This window comes from Terrapene carolina, unplaced genomic scaffold, assembly GCF_002925995.2.
Source record: "Terrapene carolina triunguis isolate 2854851 unplaced genomic scaffold, T_m_triunguis-2.0 Scaffold68, whole genome shotgun sequence".
Taxonomy (NCBI): Eukaryota; Metazoa; Chordata; order Testudines; family Emydidae; genus Terrapene; species Terrapene triunguis.
In genome coordinates, this window is record NW_020664419.1 from 16,094,765 (window position 1) to 16,120,277 (window position 25,513).

A 25,513-nucleotide genomic window follows, 5' to 3' on the forward strand; every position below is an offset into this window, starting at 1 on the left:
GAGTTGTAATTATTTGATGATACCTCATGAGAGTTTCAGTGTGGGGTGATAAGTGACAACTAGGGGTATACAGTCAGGGTTTGGGGTTTTTTTTTCTGTATTGAAGCAGGTTCTCTTGAGGTGTTTGTGTAAGCTATTCCATGAGGTGATCTACTTCTCTGGTGGAGTGTCCTTGTTTGGTGAAGGTGGTTTTAAGTGTGTTAAGGTGTGTATCCCAGGCTTTCTTCTTGGAGCATATTCTGTGGTATCTGATTGCCTGGCTGTAGATAACAGATTTCTTGATGTGTCTAGGGTGGTTACTGGATCTTTGAAGGTAAGTCTGGTGATCTATGGGCTTCTTGTGTATAGTTTTCGGTAGCTTTCCATTACAGAAGCTGATCATAGTGTCCTGGAAATTGATGCTGGTATGGGAGTGTTCTAGAGAGAGTGAAGGATAGGTGGTGGTTGGTGAACTTGTGGTGAAAATCTCTGAGGGAGTTTAGGTCATCTATCCAGACGATAAAAATATCATTGATGTATATCAGGTATTTCATTGGTTTATGGTGCATATTTCCAGAAATTCTTCCTTGAGGTGACCTATGAAGAAGTTGGCATGTTGGGGAGCCATCCTAGTATTCATGGCTATTTCCGTGGTTTGGAAAAAAGTGATTGTTGAATGTAAAGTTCTTAAGGGTGAGATGGAATGGATGAGTTTGATGTGTTTTGGGTGGATATATGAGTGTCGTTCATTGTTGTGAAGATATCTGAGGCAGGCAGAGAGGCTGTCATGGTGAGGGATATTGGTAGATAGGGAGGTGACTTCCATGGTGGCAAGTACGTTGTGCTGAGGGAGATTGTTAATGTTGTGAAGTTTCTGGATGAAGTCACTTGTGTCCTGGAGAAAACTTGCCCTTTTTGTGGTGAGTGTTTTGAGGATGATTTCTGTGAGTTCTCATATTCATAAGCATGCTGTGGCCAGATATGGTGGGTCTGCCTAGTTTCGCTAATTTGTGTATCTTGGGGAAACATGTAGAAGTTCCCTGGGATAGGTTCATGAGGGAGGAGGTTGTAGAGTTTCTCTTGGAGTTGTCTGGGGAAGGATTTGATGATATCCTTAAATTCCTTTGTGGTGTGGGGGTCTTCTTTGAATTCCTTATAGGAGGGTGGTGTTGGAGACTTGTCAGTTGGGCTTGTTGATGTACTCATCACAGCTGAGGACTATGAGGGTGTTCACTTTGGCTGCTGCTTTGATCACTGTATGGTGGCTGGATTACAGGGACTGTATAGCTGACCTCTTGGCAGTGGAGAGATTGTGGTGGATATGATGTTTCAGGATTCCACAGTCTTTTGTGATGTAATGATCAGGTGTGTCATTTCCTCCACTGATGGGTGTCCAGTCAGATAATTCTTTTTTATTTATGACTGTCGGTGGGGACATGGTAGTTCTGGTTGATGTCAACTTTGTTGTGAAGTAATTATTTGAGAGAGAGTCAGCGAAAGAATTCTTCCAGTTCTCCACATGTCAGTGTGGTATCAGTTTCAATGGTGGAATAGAAGTTCAGTCCCTTGGAGAATACTGGTAATTCAGTTCCAGTTAGGGTAATTGTGATAGGCTGTTGATTTTGGGGGTGTTGTGTAGTGTCCATGTGGTAGGTCCTTGCGCCCTGGTTTATCCTGGAGGTGAAGTTCTGAGGGTTTTGGAGTTGTTGTTGTTATAGATGGTTCCACTTTTGTTTTTGTGTTGCATAGCTGTCAGCAGGTATTTTGATAGTTGTTTTGGGTTTCTTGTATGATCTCCAGGTAGGTTTCCTCACTTTTCCCTTCCATTGTGTGGGAGCATGTGATGATTTCTCGTTTGAGGTGGTCCCTTCCAGAATATGTGAGGTGCAGGAGATTGCACCTCAGTTTTTCTGAAATCCTTTTGCAGAGTTGTTCAGAGTTGTATGTGGTTGTCAGAGGGTTATAGATGGTGAGTTCTCTAGGGATGTTGTTTTGTTTCTTGCATTTGCTCAGGAAGTAGATGTTGCTGTTAAGTTTGTCTTCCATCTTCTTTGTGTTGTGGAGTTTCCATATCAGATGGCAAAATTGTTGTTTGCAGTGTTGTTGTTCTGGTTACAGTATATGAGAGGGACAAAGTGGGTGAAGTAATATCTTAAATACTTCACTTAGTTTGGTGGTTGGAAATGTTGCTCCAAAACTCTCTGCAGGAACATGATGCTAATTTCCTACTTGGTCTCCTTACGCAGCATCGGAATGTCAAAGTTTATATTGGAACAGGATGGAAACACATTCCAGAATGCAATGCTTGGGTATGGTTACTCCAAGTGTAAAGTATAATGGAGTTGTTTTTATAATATGTAAAGAGTCTGGGTCTGTAGTTGTCATACAGTGGTTTTCATATCTTAAACCCGTATTACAACAGAAAAAAAGTTTCAGTACAGCTCTCCCATCTATCCATAAAGAAAGGTGATCCACCTGGACTGAGAACACACAATCTAAGGGACAGTTTCTGCTACCTCTACTCAGGTTGTGTAGCACCATTAGACTAGATCTATCTATGGCTATATGTACTGAACACAATAGAAATTTAGTGGATTAGATTACCGTTAAATTACCTCATTTATGTGATAAACTTAATTACCGTACACTACTTCAACTCTGCATCTATTTGACAAGCACATTTAAATATAGGAGACCCTGGGGTGAAATCAGTGGACTTAGTTGCTGAGTAAGGTGTTACACAACAGGAATAAAGATGGCTGAATCTAGCTTTGGTCTTGTCATATGTTAAAATGAGAAACAGTATAAAATTTAAGGTAGCGATATATGGATGTGTGCGCAGGCACATATAGCGTGTGCGGAAAAGAAAGAAGAGTTTCATAAGCTGTAAGTATTCATGAATACAGTAAGATTCACAACAAAGTTTGCATGCTCTTATACTGTAATGATTGTCATTTTAAAACTAGCTTTTTGCCTTCGAGCTATCGGGGTAAAGACCTACAGGAAAACTACTGTCGGAATCCCCGAGGGGAAGAAGGAGGGCCTTGGTGTTTTACAAGCAATCCAGAGATACGCCATGAAGTCTGTGACATTCCTCTCTGTTCAGAAGGTAACATGACACAGTTGATACCATAGAAATGTCTCTTCTGCCCTGGAAGCAAGTATGTAACTGTTATTAGTTATTAGAGAGTATTTCTATTTGGGCTTTAAACAAAGAATGGCTCAATTCTTAGTAAGAATGACTGATTTAGCAAGAGGTGTTTGAGTAATGATATGCTTATCACACAAATGAGATCATTTGAACAGCTCTCTAGTCCACTACAGATCAGCTAACAATTTCTGTTATGTTCAGTACATTATGAAAGCACCTGTTGCAGGTCCGTAGTTAATGTTGAGTTGAGTTTTGCTAGATAATGGATTTGAGGATGAATTCTGAAAGTTAATTATTGTTTCACCTTCAAATGATGCTCATGTGATAATCTGTAAGGAACATTGGTCAATGTAATTGCTGTAGAGCATTCTGATTGGGTGCGTTCCATCAACTGATATTTATAAATAAGAACATAAGAATAGCTATGCTGGGTAAGACTAATGATTCATCCTGTCTTCTGACAGTGGCCTGTGCCACTGAATGAACAGAACAAGGAAATTTCAAGTGATCCAGTTGTCCAGTCCCAGCTTCCGTCAGTTGGAGGTGAAGGGATACCCTGAGTGTGGTGTTACATTTCTGACCATTTTGGCTAGTAGCCATTGATAGACCTATCCTCCATTAGCTTATCTAATTCTTTTATGAACCCAGTTACACTTTTGGCCTTCACAACATCCCCTTGGAACAAGTTCCACAGGTTGACTGTGTGTTGGATGAAGAAATACTTCCAGTAAACCTGCTGCCAATTAACTTCATTCTGTCACTCCTAGTTCTTGTGTTATGTGAAAGGGTAAATAACGCTTCCCTATTCCCACACCATTCATGATTTTATAGTCCTCTATCATATCCCCCATTAGTCGTCTCTTTTCTAAGATGAACAGTCCCAATCTTTTTAATCTCTCCTCATATGGAAGCTGTTCCTTTCCTCTTATATTGATTTATTTATTTTGATTTTTATAGCATTAAATCCCATGCCTTCCCTTCGGCATGTCACAAAACGTGGTCAATGATATTCAGTATATTGATTCTAAGTGTTGGGCTCAGCAGTTCTTCAGTTCAGGAATATATTAATATGACTGCCTTATTTACCTCAAATCCAAGCCCTTCTACCCTGCTAATCAGCCTATTCCCTTCTTTACTGCTGGCATTTGGAGTAAGCTTTGCAATATGCTAGGAAGGCTAACAAATCCAGACTCTGTTGGACCAAGAACCAAAACTTACAGCCTGAATCTAAAGTGCGCTCCAGCTGGGATTAGACTTGCAGCTGAATGCAAGATCAAGGGCTTCTTGGCTGATGATTTGACTGAAGAATTCATTCTCTAACTGCCTAAATTATCGTTTTCTAAGGCTTGGTCTACACTAGAAAATTAGGTTAATTTAGCTACATTGATCAGGGATGTGGATTTTCCAGGGTGAGTGGAATTGTTAAACTGACCCAAGTCCCCGAGTATACAGTGCTACGTTGACAGAAGAATTCTTCCATCAACCTAGCTACTGCATCTTGGGGAGGTGGATTACCTATGCCAATGGGAGAATCCCTCCTATCAGCATAGGTAGTGTCTACACTGAAGCAGTACAGCAGCTCAGCTATGCCACTATAATGTTTTTAGGGGTAGACAAGCTCTAAGTGATTTGTACATTTAAATGTAAATGTATATTTATACACCTCTACCCCGATATAACACTGTCCTCGCGAGCCAAAAAATCTTACCGCATTATAGGTGAAACTGCGTTATATTGAACTTGCTTTGATCCACTGGAGTGCGCAGCCCTGCCCCTCCAACTCCCCGCCGGAGCGCTGCTTTACCGCATTATATCCGAATTCGTGTTATATCGGGTCACGTTATATCGGGGTAGAGGTGTATATAAATGTAATGTGTATATATAAATTAGTTATCCCTTTTTGACCCAAAGTTCAGGGCCCTGGGGATATTTCAGTTGGGAGCAGAAATTGATGATGGAGTCTAATACATTCTTTGATGCAATCTTGTTTATTTACAAGGAGTGTACATCATCCTGCTTCTCTGAATGAAGGAGGAACCAACAGCAATAGGACCATGTGCTCAGGGTCTAACTGATCGCCATATTGGGGGTCGGGAAGGAATTTTCCCCTGGGTCAGATTGTCAGAGACCCTGGGGTTTCTTTATGCCTTCCTCTGCAGCATGGGGCATAGGTCACTCGCAGGTTTAAACTAGTGTAAATAGTGGATTGTCTATAACATCACGTCTTAAAAACATGATTTGAGGACTTCAGTAACTCAGCCAGAGGTTAGGGGTCTATTACAGGAGTGGGTGGGTGAGGTTCTGTGGCCTGCAATGTGCTAGATGGTCATGATGGTCCCTTATAGCCTTAAAGTCTATGAATCTATAAGGAGTGGATTCTTAGCTTACCGGTCCAGGCATCTTTTAATCCGGCACGCCTGACCCAGACCATTCCTAAATTTCTCGTAGGGTCACTGTATGTTTACAAATTTCAGCTTTGTTTTCTTCAGGCTGTCTCTGTTTCTCCCTGGTTCTGTGTTCTGCCCCTGCCTACTCACCTACAGACTTACCAAAACAAACGCTTCCACCCACACAATCCAAAACAATAACTCTTTTGCCTTAAGTGGGTGATTATGATTAATTTATCCTTATCGTTATGCTAACTAATGCGTGCATTCACACCTATTAATCTCAATTTGGTTTTAACTTTATCCATAATCAGGTTTCATCACAACTTATGTGTACATATATTTATATAATTGTCACACAAGCAGGTATCACTTATTTAATCAACAGTAACATTTCCTGCTTGGTGTGTGCTTTATCAAAACTGAGATCTAGGTCTTCATTTAACACTCAAACTAATTTCTATAAAGGCCCAAGAAAGATGCTGGGTATGTAAATGCCTCAAATGCTTCCATCCAGATGCATCCAAAGTAACTTGATTGTGAACTAACCTGGCACCAAATCTAATCATCTGACAAGATCTTAAAAGGAACCCACAGTGAGACATTATTTTGAACGGCGTTTTTTACACCTGTCAAGTATCAGAGGGGTAGCCGTGTTAGTCTGGATCTGTAAAAAGTGACAAAGAGTCCGGTGGCACCTTATTGGAGCATAAGCTTTCGTGGGTGAATACCCACGAAAGCTTATGCTCCAATACGTCTGTTAGTCTATAAGGTGCCACCGGACTCTTTTTCGCTTCTTACACCTGTGTGAAACTGATGATCTAGGAAGTATTATTTTTATAATATTATAATTCTCTGTGCAGGACAGCTTGAGTTTATGACAGCAATTTCTTTCTACTAGTGTTATGAGCTACTAACATACTATTTTTTGTTTTCAGTTGAATGCATGACCTGCAATGGAGAAAGTTACAGAGGGCCAATGGATCACACTGAATCAGGCAAGGAATGCCAGCGCTGGGACCTTCAGAGACCACACAGGCACAAATTCAGACCAGAGAGGTAAAATACTTCTTCACTGTTTTCTTTTAAAAATTACACATATTCTGGTACTCGTTAGGCCTAACCTCAGCTGGTTTAAATCAGCTGCATTGAATTTTATGGAGATATGCTATATGAATTTACATGGTCTGAGGAGATATGTATGTCTGTATACACAGAGTGAGTGACGTCACTAGAAAAAACCCTAACATCATAACAACAACAAAATAAATAATAATAATTACTAGTAGTAGTAATACTTTACACCTACCAGAGATCTCAAAGCCCTTTACAAATACTGATGAATTTAGCCTTCCAACATTAATAATTTACAATATATTCATTTACTTCAATAATGAATAGCTAGACCCTATGCAATTATCAGTCTTAATTCTCTAGTTTATGTTGCGCAAGGTGTTAAAAAAAATCAGCACTGATTTTCATCCTGGAAAAGCAATTATGAATGGTTAAGTTCAGCATTTTATGATCATAGATTTGTGTTTTGGACAACAACTTGATGAGATATAGATATAATGCCAAAAAAGTGAGTCAGAAATAGCATTATAAAACTGCAGACAAGAAAGGTTTTTATTCTAGTGCCTGAAATTCACCAAAGTGCAGACAGCCATCTGCAACGTTTACACTCCCTTCTGGAGAGGCTATGTGGGTGGGTTTAGGCCACACATAAAGGCCTTTGAACCCTTACTGCATTAGGGAGGGGGAACCTTACACGGGCTCAGACTGAAACAAGCCTTTCTGAAAAATTTGATTTTGATTAAGCCCATTTATAAAATAGGTAAAATAATGCTAACCTACCTCACAAGAATGTTGTTGGGATTAATTCATATCTGCAAATATCTGAGATCTTCCTCTGAATGTGTCCATATAAAGTACCAAGTATTAATAATGAAATGTAGTCATTATGCTTTAAAATAAGGTACTGGTAGCTTTAGGCTATGTCTACACTACAGCTTATGTCAGCATAATTTGTGTCGCTCAAGGGTGTGAATAAACGAGAGCTATCTGGGAAAAAGTAGTCTGAGACCTGCTCTACACTATAGTAAGGTCGATGTAAGGCACTAAAATGTAGCTCCCACCGATGTAACTCTCCCACTTTACCGACTTCATAACTCCACCTGCACGAGAGGTGTACCACTTAGGGCTACGTAATTAGACTGACGCAGTGTCAATGTGGACACTGTTGCTTACATTCAGTGTTGCTGCCTTTCAAAAGCCATCCCACAATGCCCCACGCTGACAATTAAATCAGTGCAAGCACTCCTGGTGAGGACAAGCACCGCTGACACAAGGAGCGTAGCGTGGACATGCAAAACCAATTTATTTACTGTAGTGGCTGTATGTCAACATAGCTTAGGTCAACTTAATTTTGTACTGTAGACTTGCCCTAAGGGTGGCATCCTGGCATCACTGATGTCCATGGGAATTTTGTCATTGATTTCAGTGGAGCCAGGATTTCATTCTGGTGCTTGGATGATTTAGTTGGGGATTGGTCCTGCTTTGAGCAGGGGGTTGGACTAGATGATTTCCTGAGGTCCCTTCCAACCCTGATATTCTATGATCCTGCTTTGTGCTCTGCACAGACACACTGTTGCACCTTCATGGAATCTCATTGAGACTGACGTGGCTTGGCGTTGGGACAGCAGTCCCTCTGTATGGAGCACAACGCAGGACTGTGGCATATATTCATGTATAGCAGAGAAATACTGAGACGAACCAGTACAGTTTAAAATCTGTCTGTCTTTTCATTACAACCTCCTGATTTATATCCCTGGTATGGAAATGCCTTTATACAACAACTTGACCTACAAGGTTGTAGCCTTGGACACAAAAAATTGGAATATTTATGAACAGTAAAAGTTTTAGCCCCCACAAAACACTATTCAATTTTTTTTAAGTGTGACAAATCAGAGGGCCAAATTAATCACTGGTGTAATTTAATTTACAACAGTATACTCATGTCAGGGATGCATTTGGGATGTAAACTTCAACATGAACAAATAAATAAGGATCGTCCATTGGTGTTAAAGAGCAATCTTGGTCTGTTTGAAAAAAATATGCAATATTCAGAACTTCAATGGCTAACTCTCTTCAAACCTAGAAATGGACCTGTCTCTGACATTGGAGCAGTGTCTTGTTGCTTTCTTAGCCACTGAAGTCAAGGTTACTACTGCTGCTTCAGAGGGAGGATGGGGAAAAACAAATAATAAACCTAACAAAAATCACTAAGGAGGTGTAACGGGGGATCTGAAAGATCTCAGGAATCCTGAGAATCCTCCTCTGATCCAAGCGGCAGACTATGGCCCAGGGTATGTTTGGGGGAAAGAGACCTGGAGACTGGACTAACTCCTACAGGGCCATTACATAATTCTCAGCGACATAAATCTGAGATTGGGTTGGCCAGATTGCAAACCCATCATCCAGTTTATCCCTGCTTGTTGTGGCTACATGTGAGGGAAGGGACACTAAATGGTCTTCTGCTGTAGGGACTAAAATAGCTACTAGTTGACTCCCAGGGACATGGAAAGGAGCAAGCAGATCTGAGAACACTGTAGGCAAAATCGGTAACCGAGCAGGATAATTTTTCCCCCACCCACTCTCTCTGCATGTGAGCAAATGAGGGAGGTAAACTGGAGTTCTTCTGTTCCCCAAGGTTAGAGGACGTCTAAAAGGGCTTCTTTCCCACCCCACTGATACTCAGATTAGCTTTGTACCCTAACACCCTCCTGCAACCAAGGTCATCTGTAGTCCTTGCAGGGAGCAGTTCCCTAAGAATCTATTTATACTCAGGGTATAAAAGATGTCAGTGGATAGTGCTGGAAATTTCCCCATTTCTCTGTCTATATGGCTTGATCCTGCAAGATGCTGAGCACTCTGGTGATGATTGTTAAGCCATAAATGATGCAACTGAAGTTAAGTCTTTGCCTAAGTGCCTTGCTGGATTGGGACCGGAGTGCTCAGCACCTTGCAGGATTGAGCCCTTAGTGTACAGTTACATGATGGCCTTTAGTGGAAATGGTTCTGATGATCCTACCCCCTCCCCTGGCCACATCCCAGGGACTGATCGGTTGTGGGGGTCAGAGGAAGGTCCTTGGAGATATCAGGGTACTTTTAAACTTCACCCCCTCTCCCAGTTTAGAACTTAGCAATTGTCTTGAAGCAGTAATGAGTATCGTGGAGCACAGTTGCTACTGCGGATAAAAAGCTCTCATGTTGCTATAGCCCTGTCTCCTCACCCCATTCTGCAGGGTTCAATGACAATAATGATTGAACCCTCTTTCAATTCTCTCCCTACCCCACCTTTCAAACCCTGCTGTAGCAGAGGGAGTGTGATTTATCCCAAGGAAGGCAGGATTGTACAAACAGACTTTGGGATGAGTGTATGGTGGGTAGAGAACCCTATCGGCACACCTTTGTAAATCACGTGTAAATCATGTCCTCATGAGAAGCACATCTGCTTGCAGTTGTGGGAAGGTCTCAGGTTCATAGGTAGTTAACATTTTTGTCCCCTTAAATACGTTTTCACAGTAGTCCCTTGGGCAAGCCGTCGTTTTGTTCTCTTTCAAACATGCTGCAAAAAACCTGCAAAACCAAAGCATTTTGCATTTATTGGCAATAAATACATTTTACATTTATCCCCGCCTTTGGAAGTTTATGGCTGCTACTATGACCATTTAGATAAAGTAAGTCTCCTTATTATGTTCCCCCCCACTTGTCCATTTAACAGAGGCGAGACAAACAGGGAAACAATTAAAATAACACGACAGTTTCAAACCTTGACCAGATAAAGGGAGAGGGAAGTTTTAAATAGTTTTTTGCAATGCTGGAAATGAGGGCATGACCTAGAACAAGCTGTGTGACCAAAATGGAGCGATCATTAGTCACAAAGCAATTGAAAATAGCTTCCAGTTTGAACCCAGGGTTGTTGCACTAGAGAACCTGTTTTCTTAATGAGTCTGGCATGCCAGGCAGTGTTTATATAATCCACACTTCGTTTGGCTGTTTGGAAAAAAAAAAATGTGAGGCTTGTGTGTCTGTCAAGGGATGGCCATGCTCTAGAGTGAAGCAATTAGCTGAGTTACCCCATCTGGTGTCCTGCATGTTACCAAAGCTGAGTCTCCCTCTCCAAGGGCCTGATTCTGCTCAGTGCTTCCTAGGAGGTTTCACCCTCATTTTCCTCTATGGGAGTAGAGGGTATTCCCCAACCCCACACGATCAGGTCCCAAGCCAGCAGGCACTGTATCAAACTTGTCTGAGATGGAATTGGTTCTTTACACGTCTTGTGCATGCCTGTATAGTGTTGCCGGACGTGCTGAACACATTTGTTGGTGTGGTTTGCAGATATCCTGACAAGGGCTTTGATGATAATTACTGCCGCAATCCCGATGGCAAGCCAAGACCATGGTGCTACACTCTTGACCCTGACACCCCGTGGGAGTTCTGTGCAATTAAAACGTGCGGTGAGTTAAAGCAAAAATTTATTGCTTCCTTTTCCCGTTCCCAAATCTGGACTCAAATAGTCTGTTCTAAGTGGGTGGGGAATATAACTGTTTTTGTCCATTCATTGTGCTTTGCTTAATTTTAAAATAAAGCAAAGAACAGTCCTTACAATCTCATCAATAGTCTGCATAAGACATAATCAGCAATGCATTATTTAGCACTTTTTATAGTTATTCTATTAATACACATGTCACAGGGTAGCATGCCACACTCCCACCTCTTCCACAAACACAGACCGCACTGAGATGTCTTCCTTGTAAATACCACAGTGCGGTTTATTTATAGTATTTTAATCCTTCCACCAATCCATAGCAGTGTCTCCATACCTCTAGAGACCGTATCTTAACTTTCTAACCCCTTCTCCCAAATAGAGGAAGGGGTTAAGGTGGCTCTAATCAGAGGGACCCCTTGGTCAAGCTCGCCTAGCTTTCTGTTCCTCTCCTCTTTTTCCCCTTGAGCATGCCTAATTGGATCATTCATTCATCAACCCCAATCTGGCCTCGTAGTCAGGTACACCTTGTCCAATTAGGACTTCTCCAGGCAAACCTAATTAATACTACTAATGGTGCCTAGAGTGCTGGCTCAAGCCCTCATCACTCTGTCACATGTCTCCTCCCTTTTTCCAGTGGAAAGATACGTCTTCTCCCTCACTTCCCTCCTTTTGTAGAGGTACTACTAGGCCTCTGCCCCGCCTTGCCCTCAGGGTGTTTGTCTTGGATCTTGTTATAAGGTCCATCCATTCTCCACCCACAAAAATCACATTTGGCGGGTAAAGGTTGTCCCCATAATTCTGTTTCTGCCCACAGTTTGTCACACCAAGGGCAATCTGTTGGGCTGTGCTCACAAGGAAACCAAAATTAAAAGAACATTAATGTTGCACAATCAAGCACAGAGTAATTAGGAAATGCCAAAATTAAGGTTGCCTATGCAATCTTAATTCCACCCCTTTGGGTGTATGTATTATGATACAGACTTCAATTATATAATCACATACACATTTTTAAACAGGGCTCCTACCTCATTCAGTGTTTAGGATGGATAGTGCTCACTGAATGGGCAGCTATTCAATATTTTTATCCTTGTTCAATATGTGATCTCCTGGCTTGCTTACTGGACACAATTCAAACCCTCCTCTGAAGACAGAATTATTCATTTCCTTATGGGATTTCTATAGTATTCATCACTATAGTATTTGAGTGCTTCATAAACATGAATACATTTATTTTCACAATGCCCTTGTGGAATAAGGGGTGCTATTATTTCCCATTTTACTGATGGGAATCAGGCACAGAGAGATTTAGATGAAAAGTGTCTACTAACTCTGAGTGCCAGTTTGAGCTGATTTTTAGTGTCCTTAGTATTATATAGCACTTTATATGTTCAAAACACAGCTCCCACTGACTTGTGTTGCAGTTGTGAGTGCTCAGCACTTCTGAAAACCGGGTATCTCAAGTTGGGCACCCAGAGAATAAGGAACACATAATTAGTGGCCACCTGTGAAAAGTGTGGTATAAGTGACTTGCCTAGCATCACATAGGAAATCTGTGGCAGATGCAGAGATAGAATCTAGCTCTCCAGGGCAGCATTCAACTGCCTGAACCATGAGACAATCCTTTCTCTTCTTGCAACCCCTGCCTCCTTCACTATACACCTTTCAACTTCAATAGCAAATGAATCAGGGATCCTGCAGACAACACTCTTTTTTACTACACAACCATGATGCATCCCCAGAGCAGGTCCATCCTGTGCACTGAATGAGACGGGTCCTTTGGAAAAAATAGACTGGAATCACATAGTTAAGGGCTCTGCCATAATGCACATGCACAAGCAACCAAATTAAGGTCACACGGGGAACTTCAATTTTGGCATTTCCTGACTTTTGAGTGCTGGACTTTGCTACCTTAATGTCGTTTTTAACATAGTTTTTTTCTGTGTAAGGATATATGTACTTATGTCTTGAGAGCTCTGTATGTGCAGTACTATTCTTCAGAGAGATTGTAGCTTTGGTAAGGTTTCATGGTGATAAATGACATCAGAATTTGTCACAGTTAGTTTTAAAGGTTAACTGATGCTGTTAAAAATCCACACCATCGGACCATTTATCCGTGTGGAAGCTAAATTTATTTATTTGTGGATTTAAAGAAAGAAAAGAAAAACAGTTGAGTGAACTTTTATGATTGTTTGTTTTAGTTTTCATAGTCCTCTGCAATTTTTGGTTTTGACTGAGACCAGAAAAAGCCATTCTTGTGGTATTTTCAACTAGCCCAAAATGAGAGAGAACTGGAAATTGTATGAACAAATATGTTCTTCCAGTTTTCTAGCCCCTCAATGGTCAATGTGTGGATAAAACATCTGGGGCCACATTCTGCCTTGCACCCCTGTATAACGTCCAAGAGGCTGCACACAGTGTAAAAGCAGAATTTATCTCCTTAACGTTTGGGTTCTTGTCCAATTTAAACTTCTCAATGTTTTCAAATTTTGCCCATCAATACTTCTGAACAGTCCATAGTCACTTGTACAGTACTAGTTTTATGCTACTGTAACCTTTTTGGCCATGACTCACTTCTCATTTACCCTGTATTTATGCTGGTGTAACTCTGTTGACTACAGTGATGTTACTCTTGATTTATTCCTTGATGTAGACCATCACTTTGAGCCTAATTCTGCTTTCACATGGATCAGCGTCAGTCTAGAGTAATTCCACTAAAGTCAGAGGCGTTACATCATTGTAACGGTGGTGTAAAGGAAAGGACAATTTGCCATGCTGTATGATGTCTGTAAAGGGGGTGCCCAGACCAGTGGCAACTTACTTGGAAGTGACCCTGCTGCCTTATGTGATCAAAAATAGTGGCTTCAAAAATCTATACATCATTTCATGTGTAACCTTGTGCCGAAAGAGCTCTCCTGTGAACTTAAGCACCTTCTTGTATCTGGACTTTTTGCTACCTAAGCATCCGACTTTGGCCTCTAAGAACAACTGGGAAGTTATTAAGCCAAAGACATCATTTAGTTTGGACCTAGTTTTCATCTTAAATATAAAACAGTTGAGTCTTTACACCTAGTTTAAAGATTATGAAGAGCAATTTACTTATTCGTTTCTTTAATCTTTATTTTTTACTGGGTAGTTCTTTCCACAACCAGTGGGGGCGCCCAGAAAAATGGGCGCCCCTAACCCGCTCCCCTCGCCCGGCACTCCTGCCACGGAGCGGGGTCAGGGCGCAGGGGCTTGCCCCACTCTGCGTGTCCACCTGACCCTCTTGCCGGGGAGTGGGGGAAGCCCCCGCGCCCTGAACCCACTCCCTGGCAGGAGCGCCAGGCGGGCGGGGAAGGGCAAGCCCCTGCGCCACAACCCCACTCCCTGGCAGGAGGGCTGGGCAGGTGGAGCGGGGCAAGTGGGGGTGGGGAAGGGTTGGAGAGGACTGCAGGTGGAAGAGGTGAGGAGGGGCCCCCACTTGCTCTGGCTCAGGGCCCCACAAACCCCTAATACACCTCTGTCCACAACTACTTTCAACATGTGTATTTTATTGAATAATCAGTCTCTGTTGTAACATATTCATATACTTTTTTTCTGGTAGTGGAGATTTTATTACTAAAAAATGTGTCTAAGTTATAATTTCTGACAGTTTTTACAAATGCAACTTTTATAAATGTTTATCCTTTGGCATTTCCCAAGTTGATGTGTCAGTGCTCTGAAGATTCACATCTGGCTTTGGTGGTCACATAAGCTTAACAATCAATGTAACTCTTAACATTCACAGTCTGATCCAATTTTTTTAAAGACATATGCTAGGGGATCTTTTCCAAACTGTAGTAATGGCTCCTCCTCCCCCAACAGTCCAGATTATGTTAGAGTCTTGAAGAAATGCAATCCCAGTACCAGCCCTTCTAAAAATAAATGGCCTACATTAATGATCCTGAGCACTTTGCTCTTGATATTGTGATGAAGTTGGGCGCTCTGCATTGGGTACACAGTCTTCTTTTTGATCTTCATCTGACAGGAGGAATTCCACACTTGAAACTAAATTTTCATTATAGTAAATGGTAGTGTTCTGTGTAAGGGTGAATATGTAAAAGATGCATGCACAATATAAAAGTTCCTTAGAATCAGGCAATTTATCAATTTCACAGTACTAATTAGACAATAGTAGCAAGCAGTGTTCTAATCTGTATACTTTTACAGCAGAAAAAAAACTCCACTTCTTTAAAATCTTCAAAACTTGAATAAAACTCAGGTAAATATGAGTTTTTCCATTAAATGATGATGGATGTTTTAGTGCAGTGGTTTTCAAACTGGGATACACATACCCCTAGGGGTACGTGAGCTCTCATCAGGGGTTACATGGGAAAAATCCTATAATGGCCAACAATACATTTTATTTAGTAAGACTTGGCAAGCTAATCAAGTTGAATCTCCTTTCAATTAATACTGCAGCAGCGTTGGTGTACCTCAGAATCAGAGGGTTTCAAACTGTGGGGTGCGCCCCTGTAGGAGCCTGCAGAGTAACGTTCGGGGATGGGGGGAGCTTTTTCAAAACTTTGAGCTGAGCGCTCCACCTCCTTGAGTTACAATTTTTGGTTGTGCCTTGCCCCCACCCAGACAGACTGAGTGGCTCGCTGAGGTGAGTCAGGGGGTGGAGGTGGCACTCCTTCCTTGAGCTGCCTGGCCTCACCGGCCCAAGCTGCCTGGCGTTGTCGCTTGCTCCCCCAAACTTTCTTCCATGCTCCCCTAGAGGTATGTGTCCCACAGTTCGAAAAGCTCTAGAAGTTGTTTCTCAATAGAAGGCAGAAATCAGAGGGGGCACGTGACCCTGCATGCCCCCCCGCCGCACGCATTGCTTCTGCCTATCTCAGATAGGGGTATGCGGTAAGCTACATTATTTGGAAAGGTGTATGTAGCCTAAAAAGTTTGAAAACCACTGTTTTTGTGGTTAGGACAGTAGGTGAGGTTTTGGAAATCCTGGGTTCAATTCCTTGCTCAACCACAGACCTTGGGCAAGTCACTTAGTCTCTCTCAGTACCTCAGTTCCCCATCAGTAAAATGGGGATAATGGCACTTCCCTACCTCATACGGATGTTGTGAGGATAAATAAATTAAAAATTGCGAGGTGCTCAGATACTAGGGTAATGGGGGCTGTGGTTAGATGTTTGGCTGCATATGTGTGTTCTCCCTGTGTGCTGCCCCAGCCAGCACAGCAGACCTTGAGCGAACCACCCAATGGCCACAAAATCCATTAAGGTACGAAGGCGCCAGGCCAGGTTTATTGTTGACAAAGCACAGTAATAGCATCTGGCAGACTCTACGAGGATACTAGGACGTGTATACCCGTGACGATGGACGCAGCTCAGTGAAAGGCGGGACTTTCCATTCCCCACTTGGCTGGACAAAGATATTCCCTTTGAGATGCATTTTTATACCCTGATACATATAAGTTAGTACTGCCGCTGACATAGTTAGTTACTGCCCCCTGACATGGCTAGTTATTAACTTGTACACGTTGGTTCGATCAAAACATCTTCATTACGTACTGTTATCCTGACCTTATCTTTAAGGAGGGGTCAGTGTGTTCCTGTTATCCTTGGGGGATGTTTTTGCATCATCCTTAATATTGGGATGTTCTGGTACTACTTGATATCAGGATGTGTTTGCGTGAGTACTCTGTGCTTAGCACTTCTGAGGAATGAGTATTTTTGCAATATTAGCCCTATTCTTGCCAGATTGTGTGAGCCGGTCCTGCCTCATACTAGGCCTCTGATACAAGGGCTTATGTCTCAGGCTCTCTTCCTACTACAGGGGCCATATAAGTACTAAAGGTTGATGATGAAACCTCATAATAAAAAAAAAACTAAATTGATAATCAATTACTGTAGTATCTTCTCTAAATTAATCTGAAATTGCCTTTTGCTGCTATTATTACTATAATTTGTTGGCCCAGAACTTACTGTGTGTTAGAGCAGCTTTGCACAAACTGCCTTAGAACTGGTTTACCCGGCTAACATGTGATTCCTCAGCACAGGTGAATTCTTGGCTTACAGTCACCTTTGTGCTCCCTCCCTCATACTCCACCCAAGCTTCACTGAGTACACCTCTCAGCAGCAGCTCAGGATTTGGTACATAGCATGCATTCGTGTATATAACACAATAAATCCTGTCTCTGCACCAAGGCGTTTGCAGTTTAATTCAGAAATATGGTATGTGAAAGAGTTCACTTGCAAGAAGGCAACATTTTTGGTGATGAAATAAATGTAGGGATGACTTCATAAAATAAATGTATGTTTATGGAAGATTTGAAGGGGCAGAAGGAGGGGACTTGGTGTATCAGAAACTGAAGTCTCTTTCAAGCACAGTAGACAGTATAAAAATGAAGACATAAAGCCAAGAGTGTGAGAAGGAGATGATGGGAACAATCAGGATTAGAGATGGATTCAAACTGCAGAAGCTGGATCTGGATTGAGGTTTTGAGCACACAAATTGGTTTGAAGTTGTTCACATATGTGGATGTGGTTTTGGCTTGGGCCAATTTCTAGTTAGGCGAGAAGATACAAAGAAGCATTAAAATAGCCAGAATGGGTGTAGGAGGAAATGAGAGCAGAGATGGAAGCAGGGACAGGGATTGTGAAGAGGAGATAAGGACAAGGAATTTGGGATTAATGGGAAAGGAGAGTGGATGCCTGTTATAATAATCAGAGGTGGGGGGTGGACACAGTAACATGGCTAGAGTGACAGAGGAAAAGGATACAGTTAGTTGGCCTACACGGGGAGGGGAGAGGAGACATTTTTTGGGAGCACAGAGAGGAGGAGGCTGCAGACGTGAGTCAGTGTGAGAAGTATTGAAAGCCTAGATCAGAGTAGAAGGGACAGAGAAGAAAGGATTATGTTTGGAGGTATTAAAGAGGAAGAGGTAACAGGACTCAGTAAGTGCCTGGAGGCGATGGGAGAAGGAGAAAGAGGAGAAATAACAACAAGGTTGATAGCGTGGGTCAGAGGGACGATGGTGCTTTTGTCTACACTGATTGGGAGGATAAAGAAATGGAACTCCTCTATTTTTGCCAACTAAATTTTTTAGAAGCAGAGATTCCCTTGCTGATTTGAATGCTGAGCTGTGACTTAGGGCTTGTTTATTCAGGGAGTTTAAATGAATTAACTAAAGCTGTGAAGTTAAAGTGCATAAATTAAAACCTCCATGTGGATACTCTCATTCAGAAGTAAAGTTTGTTGTAGTTTAATCCTCCTAAGCAACAATGCACCAAGGTCACTTTACTTCTGAATCAGAGCATCCATGCAGGTGTTTAGTGCACTTGGATTTATGCACATTAACTTCAGACCTTCACTTAATTTGTCTTGACTTTCCTGAGTGTCGACATGTAGGCAAACCCTTCGAGTGTCTTGCTGAAACAAACTACACAAATAAAGAAAGTGCAACTCAAGCTTCAGATTTACTTAACATACAGATGTTTATAGAAGTGAGTCAGTGGGAAGAGACTGGTGTTTAAAATTTTATAGTTACCTCCCACTTAATTTTACAATGAGGCCTAATAGAGGGTTATTACAGTGTTCACTGTGTGTAACTATGTATTATTTTCTATCGCTTTATAAAGACTCCATCTCTCTACTTCTAGCATACTTTTCAATATGATATGTAGGAGTCCTGTTTAATCTAGAGGTGAGATTCAGGGTCAAAATTTGGATCCATATCTGGATTTTGAACACACTAAATATAAAGGGGTTTTGGATTCAAAGCTTTTCAGCCCATTATAGAGGTGGGGAAAACTCTGAAATGTGTATCTGGATTCCAGACCGAGCTAATTGTTGGTGTTCATATTCAGGCTGTAGCATGTGCCAAGATATGACCCTCTGTGGGTTTTTTGGGGGTTCAACTCTAATTTATTCCTTAGTTATCCCTCAGGCAATGTAGATTAAAATTGGCGCTACATGGTTCTTCCACACCAATGCTATAAAGCAGGTATTTTTTCCTCTGCTGTGCTGTATATCATAATAAAGCTACCAAGCACATAGAAGGGGTTGAAGAGCCAATGTTCAAAATATAGGGGAGGAAAGTGACCCGAGCTGTGGTATAGCCTAAAATTTCAAATTCAATAACAATGCAGGGCATGAGTTAAGGCTCTTTTGGGGCAGCTTTACTATGCATGAGCAGCACCTGCTCAACAGATCACCCCAGCTTCTCACTGAACTTCGCAGCATTACACAGGTCACATTTTATGATGACTGAGTTGTTTTAGAACAGTTCCTCTACTGTATTAGGCACAAACCTGCTTGTCTTTAAAAAACAGGGACAAATTCTTCCCCCATTTACACCCTGGTAATTCCATTGACTCGAACGAGTGTTGCACTGGTATCATTGAGAGCAGAATTTGGCTCTGTGAGTTCATTGCGAATTATCTCTATACTCTTCTATACTCATTTCTTTACTGTGAAATTCTCCAGGGAAGGAACAATGTTAGTGTTGACTGCTCTTTTCCTACCCTAGTATTGTTGTGAGGAGTAGGATCGAGAAGATCATCCTCAGTTTGCCATGCAAAACTCCAGATTGTACGCTTGTCCTTCCTCCCAAAATTCTATATGGGTTTTGTTTTTTCTGCACAAGGGCTTCCTTTAATAAGTAGTTCACTTAAAGATATCAAAAGAGAGACAATTTTATGAAAAATTGGTACTTTTGCATTTTTGAAACTTTTGTGTTTTTGCTTTAGGGGTGTGATGGTGAAAGTGTAGAGGCGTAGAAGGGATGTGGGAGAATCTGTCACAGCTTTCTGAATTAGTCAGTGATAAAATTAATAGGGTTCCTTTTGGTCCTCAAATTGTAAGAAATAGTTTCATTCAGGTTCCAAAAAATGACAAATTAATGACAAAATTATTTCTGCTAACAGTTACAAAACTTCATAGGACAGCGTTAATATATAACACAAAGGACTTTTTATAAAAATGTAAAAACATAACACAGAATCATATTCCTTTGAAGTCAGTTCTACCTTTTTACTAATTAAGGCCCTGATCCTGCCAAACACTTAAGCATGTGTAACTTTAAGCACTTGAGTGTTCCTATGGAACTCAATGAGACTAGTCATACGATTAAATTTAAATGTGCATAAATGGTTTGCTGGATCAGGGACTAAGACCTGATCCTGAAAAGCAATCCATGCAGGACTTTTTGCAGGACTGGGACCTGATAGAGTTGGATGGATGGGATACTGTAAAAAAAGAAATAATCATTTAGATTTTTTGGGGCCATATTCATATGCCTTTTGTATTTTGTCTTTTGCAAATGTTCATGGAAAATGCATTTTAAAGTTGCATCCTTGAGAATTTCCAGAAGCCAAATTTTAAATTTGGAGGCTTACGTATTGGTACCAGAAGTGCCTTCTCATCCAATCAGGGAACCGAAATAATACTTTGTGACTTACCTGACTAATTGGAACTAAAGGACACAGCTCAATTTATGGATACCAAGTTCCAAATACACTCAGCTCATTTATGATCAATACACAGAATAAATGTTGAGGAATAATATAATTAAATTAGTTCAAAGTCTGAGGAAATTGCAATCTATTTGCAATTATTCTAAAGGGGTGGGGAAGGATAAATTCAGTGGATAAATTGTTCATTGTGAATAATTCACTCAGCTCTGCTAATTAAGCGTCACAACAGCCCTGTTATGTAATATTATTATATAACATTGTAAAGGGTGAAACCAAGAGGCAGAGAGGTTAAGTGACTTGCCCAAAGTCACACATTTTATGAGTGGCGGAGATGGGGTTATTAGACCAGCAGCTTCTGGTTCTATCACTCGCCTCAGTGGGTCACGGCAGTCCTCAGTCTAGCCCCTTCCTCCAAGGGCAAATGGCAGTCTGGCTTAGCCACTCATACTGGCAAGTGGGGGGAAAAGGGGTGGTCCAGCCACTTACTGCCCTCCTCCAACTCTCCTCCACTGCCTACTTCCCTGGGCCCCTTACCCATAGCCCCAGCACCTTCTCTGCCCCTTTGTGTCGGGGCCCCAGTCTGGCAGTCGTCAGCCTAGAGCTCTCCAAGCCTCTGCTAACCCTGCCCAGCACTGGTCTGTCTTAGGTGCTTCTCTAAGAGCCAGTTCTTCTCCCTTGCTTTATTTATAAAATCAATAAAAATATTTTTAACAATTGAAAACTAAAGAACAGCTACTCTCTTTAGTGAATCCACCCTAGAGGATGCATTTACCAGCTTGCAGAAACCTAGGTATGCAAGGGATATCACTATGGCCTTTTGGCTTTGGAATGAGCTTGGAAATCATAACTTCAGTGCAGAGGGGCAACTTGTGCAGATGGACTGCCTTGGGAAGGGGAGACAGGCAATTAATCTGACTATGAAGCAGAGGTAAAAGCAGGGCCGGCTCTGGCTTTTTTGCCGCCCTAAGCACACAAAAAAACAACCTGCGGGGGGGCCGGAGCGGCAAAGCACACACACACAAAACACCTGCAGGGTGGCTGGAGCAGCAAAGCACACACACACACACACACACACACACACACAAAACACCCTGCAGGATAGCCGGAGCAGCAAAGCACACACACACAAAAAAACACCCTGTGGGGCGGCCAGAGCGGCAAAGCAGGAAGAAAAAAAAGAAAAAAAACCTGCAGGGCGGCCGGCGCGGCTGTGTGTGGCTGTCCGCGGGCGGCCCCCAGCCCGGCCGGAGCCAGGGTGCAGGGGGACTCCCTGTGCTGCAGACGTGCAGCGGAGTGCGCGCCCGGTCTAGCAGGGGGGAGGAGAGGGAGTGGGGTGGGAGAGAGAAGGGCTTGCCACGCGGCCCCTCCCACCGCGCCGCCTGCCAGGAGGGCTCTGTGCCGCTCCGGTTGGCTGGGAGGGAAGAACGCGGGCTGCCCTGCCGAGTTTGCTGCAGGGCGCTCCCCTCCTCCGCGCTGCCGCCCCCTACAGGGCAGCCAGAGCGGCAAACCAAAAAGAAAAAGAAAAAAAAAGGGCGGCCGGAATGCCGCCCCTTGGAATTTGCCGCCCCAAGCACGAGGTTGCTCGGCTGGTGCCTGGAGCCGGCCCTGGGTAAAAGCATCCAACAGATGAATAAAAGAGAAATTCTGAGTTCTAGCACAGAGAGAGAGAGAGAGAGATATAGTACCACTGTGCATCTTGATGTTATTGACGTTAATAGGATCTTTAAAATGAGGGATTTGAAATTAAGTCCTACAGAAACCCTATGTTATAACATTTAATTTTCCTGAGATCCATTTCCTTTGCAAATTAGTGGAGTTGGCTGGAATTACTGAAGCACTAAGAATGAATGACATTCTCAATAGAACACATCTATATTATTCTAATTGCTGGAACATAGAAAAAATAATTTAGAGACCGTTTATTAACATATTTACAGTTGAAAACTATAGCTGGTAAATTAACTTGTAAAATTACTCACCAGACTGTGGACAAATACCAATTAGCAACAGTTACAAAATGACTCTTGAATAATTATTCAAAGGTGGGTTTTGGGGACATTTGGAAGACACTGACATCACCGTAGTGTGTTTAGTTTTGCATTACTTAATAAATTTTGTGCTACATCTTTCCCATCAACTTTTCAATTACAGGAAATAAAAAGAGGCTTTCAAGCGTTTGAAATGACTCATTTGAGAAGCCACTGTTTGTCTGAATTTAGTTCAAAACAGCCCAGACTAGGATTAATGCAGCTTATATTGACATCTGTGAAAGATCTTGAGTCTGATGCATTTGTTAGTCTTGACAATATTTATCTCTCTCTAGAGAATTCTGATCTCAGGTTTCCAGAAGTTAGGGCACTTCTTTTTCTTAACTTTATGAAGCATAAAAATGAGTAGCTTAAAGGAGCTTTAGGACATTAGCTAATAATAAGATTTATTGCTTTTTAAGTAGGTACTGCTCATTAATCCATCACTGATATTTTGGGTGCATTGGGAAAAAAAACGACATTAGGGTCTGAATCCTTCAAACATTTATGCATATGCTTCACTGAAACGTGTGGGACGTCTCATTGGGGCTACTCAGTTGCGTGAAATTAAGAATGTGTGTAAATACTTTCAGGATTGGGATTATAATAACTAAGAATATCCCTCTGACACTGACTGCTGTAGAAACAACCTAGTATCTCTCTATGCAGCAAGATTTACGTAGGAACCCTTATATATTTCAGATATTTTATGCCCTAATCCTGAAAGCAAATGTGCTAACATGAGTCTCTGCAGCCGCAGAGAATCTCATTAATCTTGTAAAAGTTTAAAGGAGCAACTAATTGTTTGAGTTGCCAGACTTGACCATCACTGACAATGTCATCAGAGGCCCTGGATTTGAGTAGCTATAGAGGCTGAACTGCAGTACACTCACACCAGACTCACTCTTAGGAAAAGAAAACAGCTCTTTTTCTCTCCATTTACAGCACAGACCATTGTGAACATCACTGATGCTGCCGTAGAAACGACAGAGTGCATCAAGGGGCAAGGTGAGGGCTACCGAGGTACCGTGAACACCATATGGAGTGGAGTCCAATGTCAGCACTGGGACTCTCAGTTTCCTCACCAGCACAACATCACTCCCGAAAACTTCAAGTGCAAGTGAGTAGTGCGTGCAGGTGTCACAGATTACAGGGCAGAGATCAGTTCCTGCAATTTAGACATTTGTGTCGCCAAAGGGTATTCAAAGAAAGGTTGTTACTTTTTTAATATCGTCGTCATCATCATCATTACTCTGCATACTGACATGTTCATTGTTGCCTCTGACATTGGAAACTATGTGAATATTGCAAGAGTGTGCTATAAATAATTCTTACTCTTTGAAAACAAAAATTATGGGTTATTATGGGTCACAGATGAATTGGTTCAAGGCTGTCTTTGTTTTTACACACTGAAGACCCTTATCCTAAAAACACCCATGAGCTTAATTTTGACCACATGAGTAGACTGATTGACTTCAAAGTTAGATACATGTGTGTTTACAATACTGTGGCCTAAATCCCATTAATAAACCATCACTGTTTCTTGGAAGGAGACAATTGTTTATCAAAACAATAGTTTTGATATGCAGACGTAACTTAGTCTTTACTTGATATTTATAATATTTTATGGAGCTTTTTTATTTTGACCTCTTGTCAGTTCTGTTTTCCTCTCATTAATGACTACATTTCTAGCGTGTATTTTCATCACCTTGTCTAGATTTAATGACACTGATCCCCTGGCCTGAGCACAAGACTTGAGTGGAAGAGATTCCAGCCCGAGTTCTAACCTTGGCTTTCAGAAGCACTTGCTCTGTGGTTTTGGGCAAGACATTTATATTTGCCGCGTCGGTCCCGTCATTGACCTGGAGCATTGTCAGGGTTCTTTAATGTGTGTTATATCCTTTAGAGAGTTATCAGTAAAATGAACAATAGTTGGAGTCACTTGGATATAGGTCCAAAGCTAAAAGCATTTTCTCCTTGTGCAAGAATATTGGGTTAAAATCACTCACATGTTAACCTTTTGCAATCCTGTTGACTTCAGTGGGGGAATAGAATTGCTATTGGTCCTGAATCTCCTGTATAAATCTCATAGATGTTTAAGCAGGACCTTCCTGAGCCCACCTTAAAGACAATCTGTGAGGCTGTTCCTGCAGTGTTTTCTCAGCCAAAATACAATTGAGTCTTTGGCATTTTGCCTGAGTCACTACTATTGTAAGATTAGGCTCAATGTACAGTTCTCACAATCTCCTGTAAAAAAGTAGCCCTCTAACAGTTCACCCTGAAAACAATAATGCGCTGATATGCAGGCCTTACTCATATGAGTAGTTATTAATCATGCTAGTAGCCCTCATGAAGTTAATGGAACTGTTTGTGCGACTGAGGAAAACCCATGTGAATAAGGGTTACAGGATCAGGCCTATTTATTATACCATAAGTTATCAATGACTGTTGCAGATGGGAAAATACTGTTGAATGTGAAATTGTAAAGAACGTGAGAACAGCTTTCAAGAGACTAGAGAATAAAACTTACATTTGAGAAGTTTGACTATTTAATTCAAGCTGTGAGAGATTTTTAAAGAGAGACTCCCTTGTGATTAGATTCCTATTCAAAAGGTAACACCTGTATAGGATTTCAACACAATTTTTTCATATACTAAGATTCAGTTTCCTAATTAAATCAATGAGAAACTACAGGACACCATTTCTGTACATTCTACAAAGCCATTCAAAGTACTGAGAATTTTTAATGATATGGGATGGTTTGTATTTTTTTTTAAATACTTTTAATAGGTTTCAGGTGTATCTGATGCCATGCAAGAATTTTGTAATCAGAGAAAGCTTTGAAAAAAATGGTGGAAGTTCCTATATGGAAATATACTATATTTAAAATATTATTGTACTTAAAGTGAAATCCTATAGCTAGTCAAAACATAGATCTACTGGAGATGATTCCCCTATAACCATACTCCAGTTACAATTGC

The 25,513-nt window shown here is 41.6% G+C and overlaps 1 protein-coding gene across 1 annotated transcript in view; it reads left to right on the forward strand.

Moving 5' to 3' along the window:
* HGF (hepatocyte growth factor) overlaps positions 1–25,513 on the forward strand; it is a 116,963-nt gene that overhangs the window by 69,057 nt on the left and 22,393 nt on the right. Inside the window, exons 5-8 of the mRNA XM_026648899.2 lie at positions 2,946–3,088; positions 6,456–6,576; positions 10,915–11,033; positions 23,478–23,652. Of these exons, the coding sequence (XP_026504684.1) occupies positions 2,946–3,088; positions 6,456–6,576; positions 10,915–11,033; positions 23,478–23,652 (558 nt within the window). The remainder of the gene's footprint in view (positions 1–2,945; positions 3,089–6,455; positions 6,577–10,914; positions 11,034–23,477; positions 23,653–25,513) is intronic.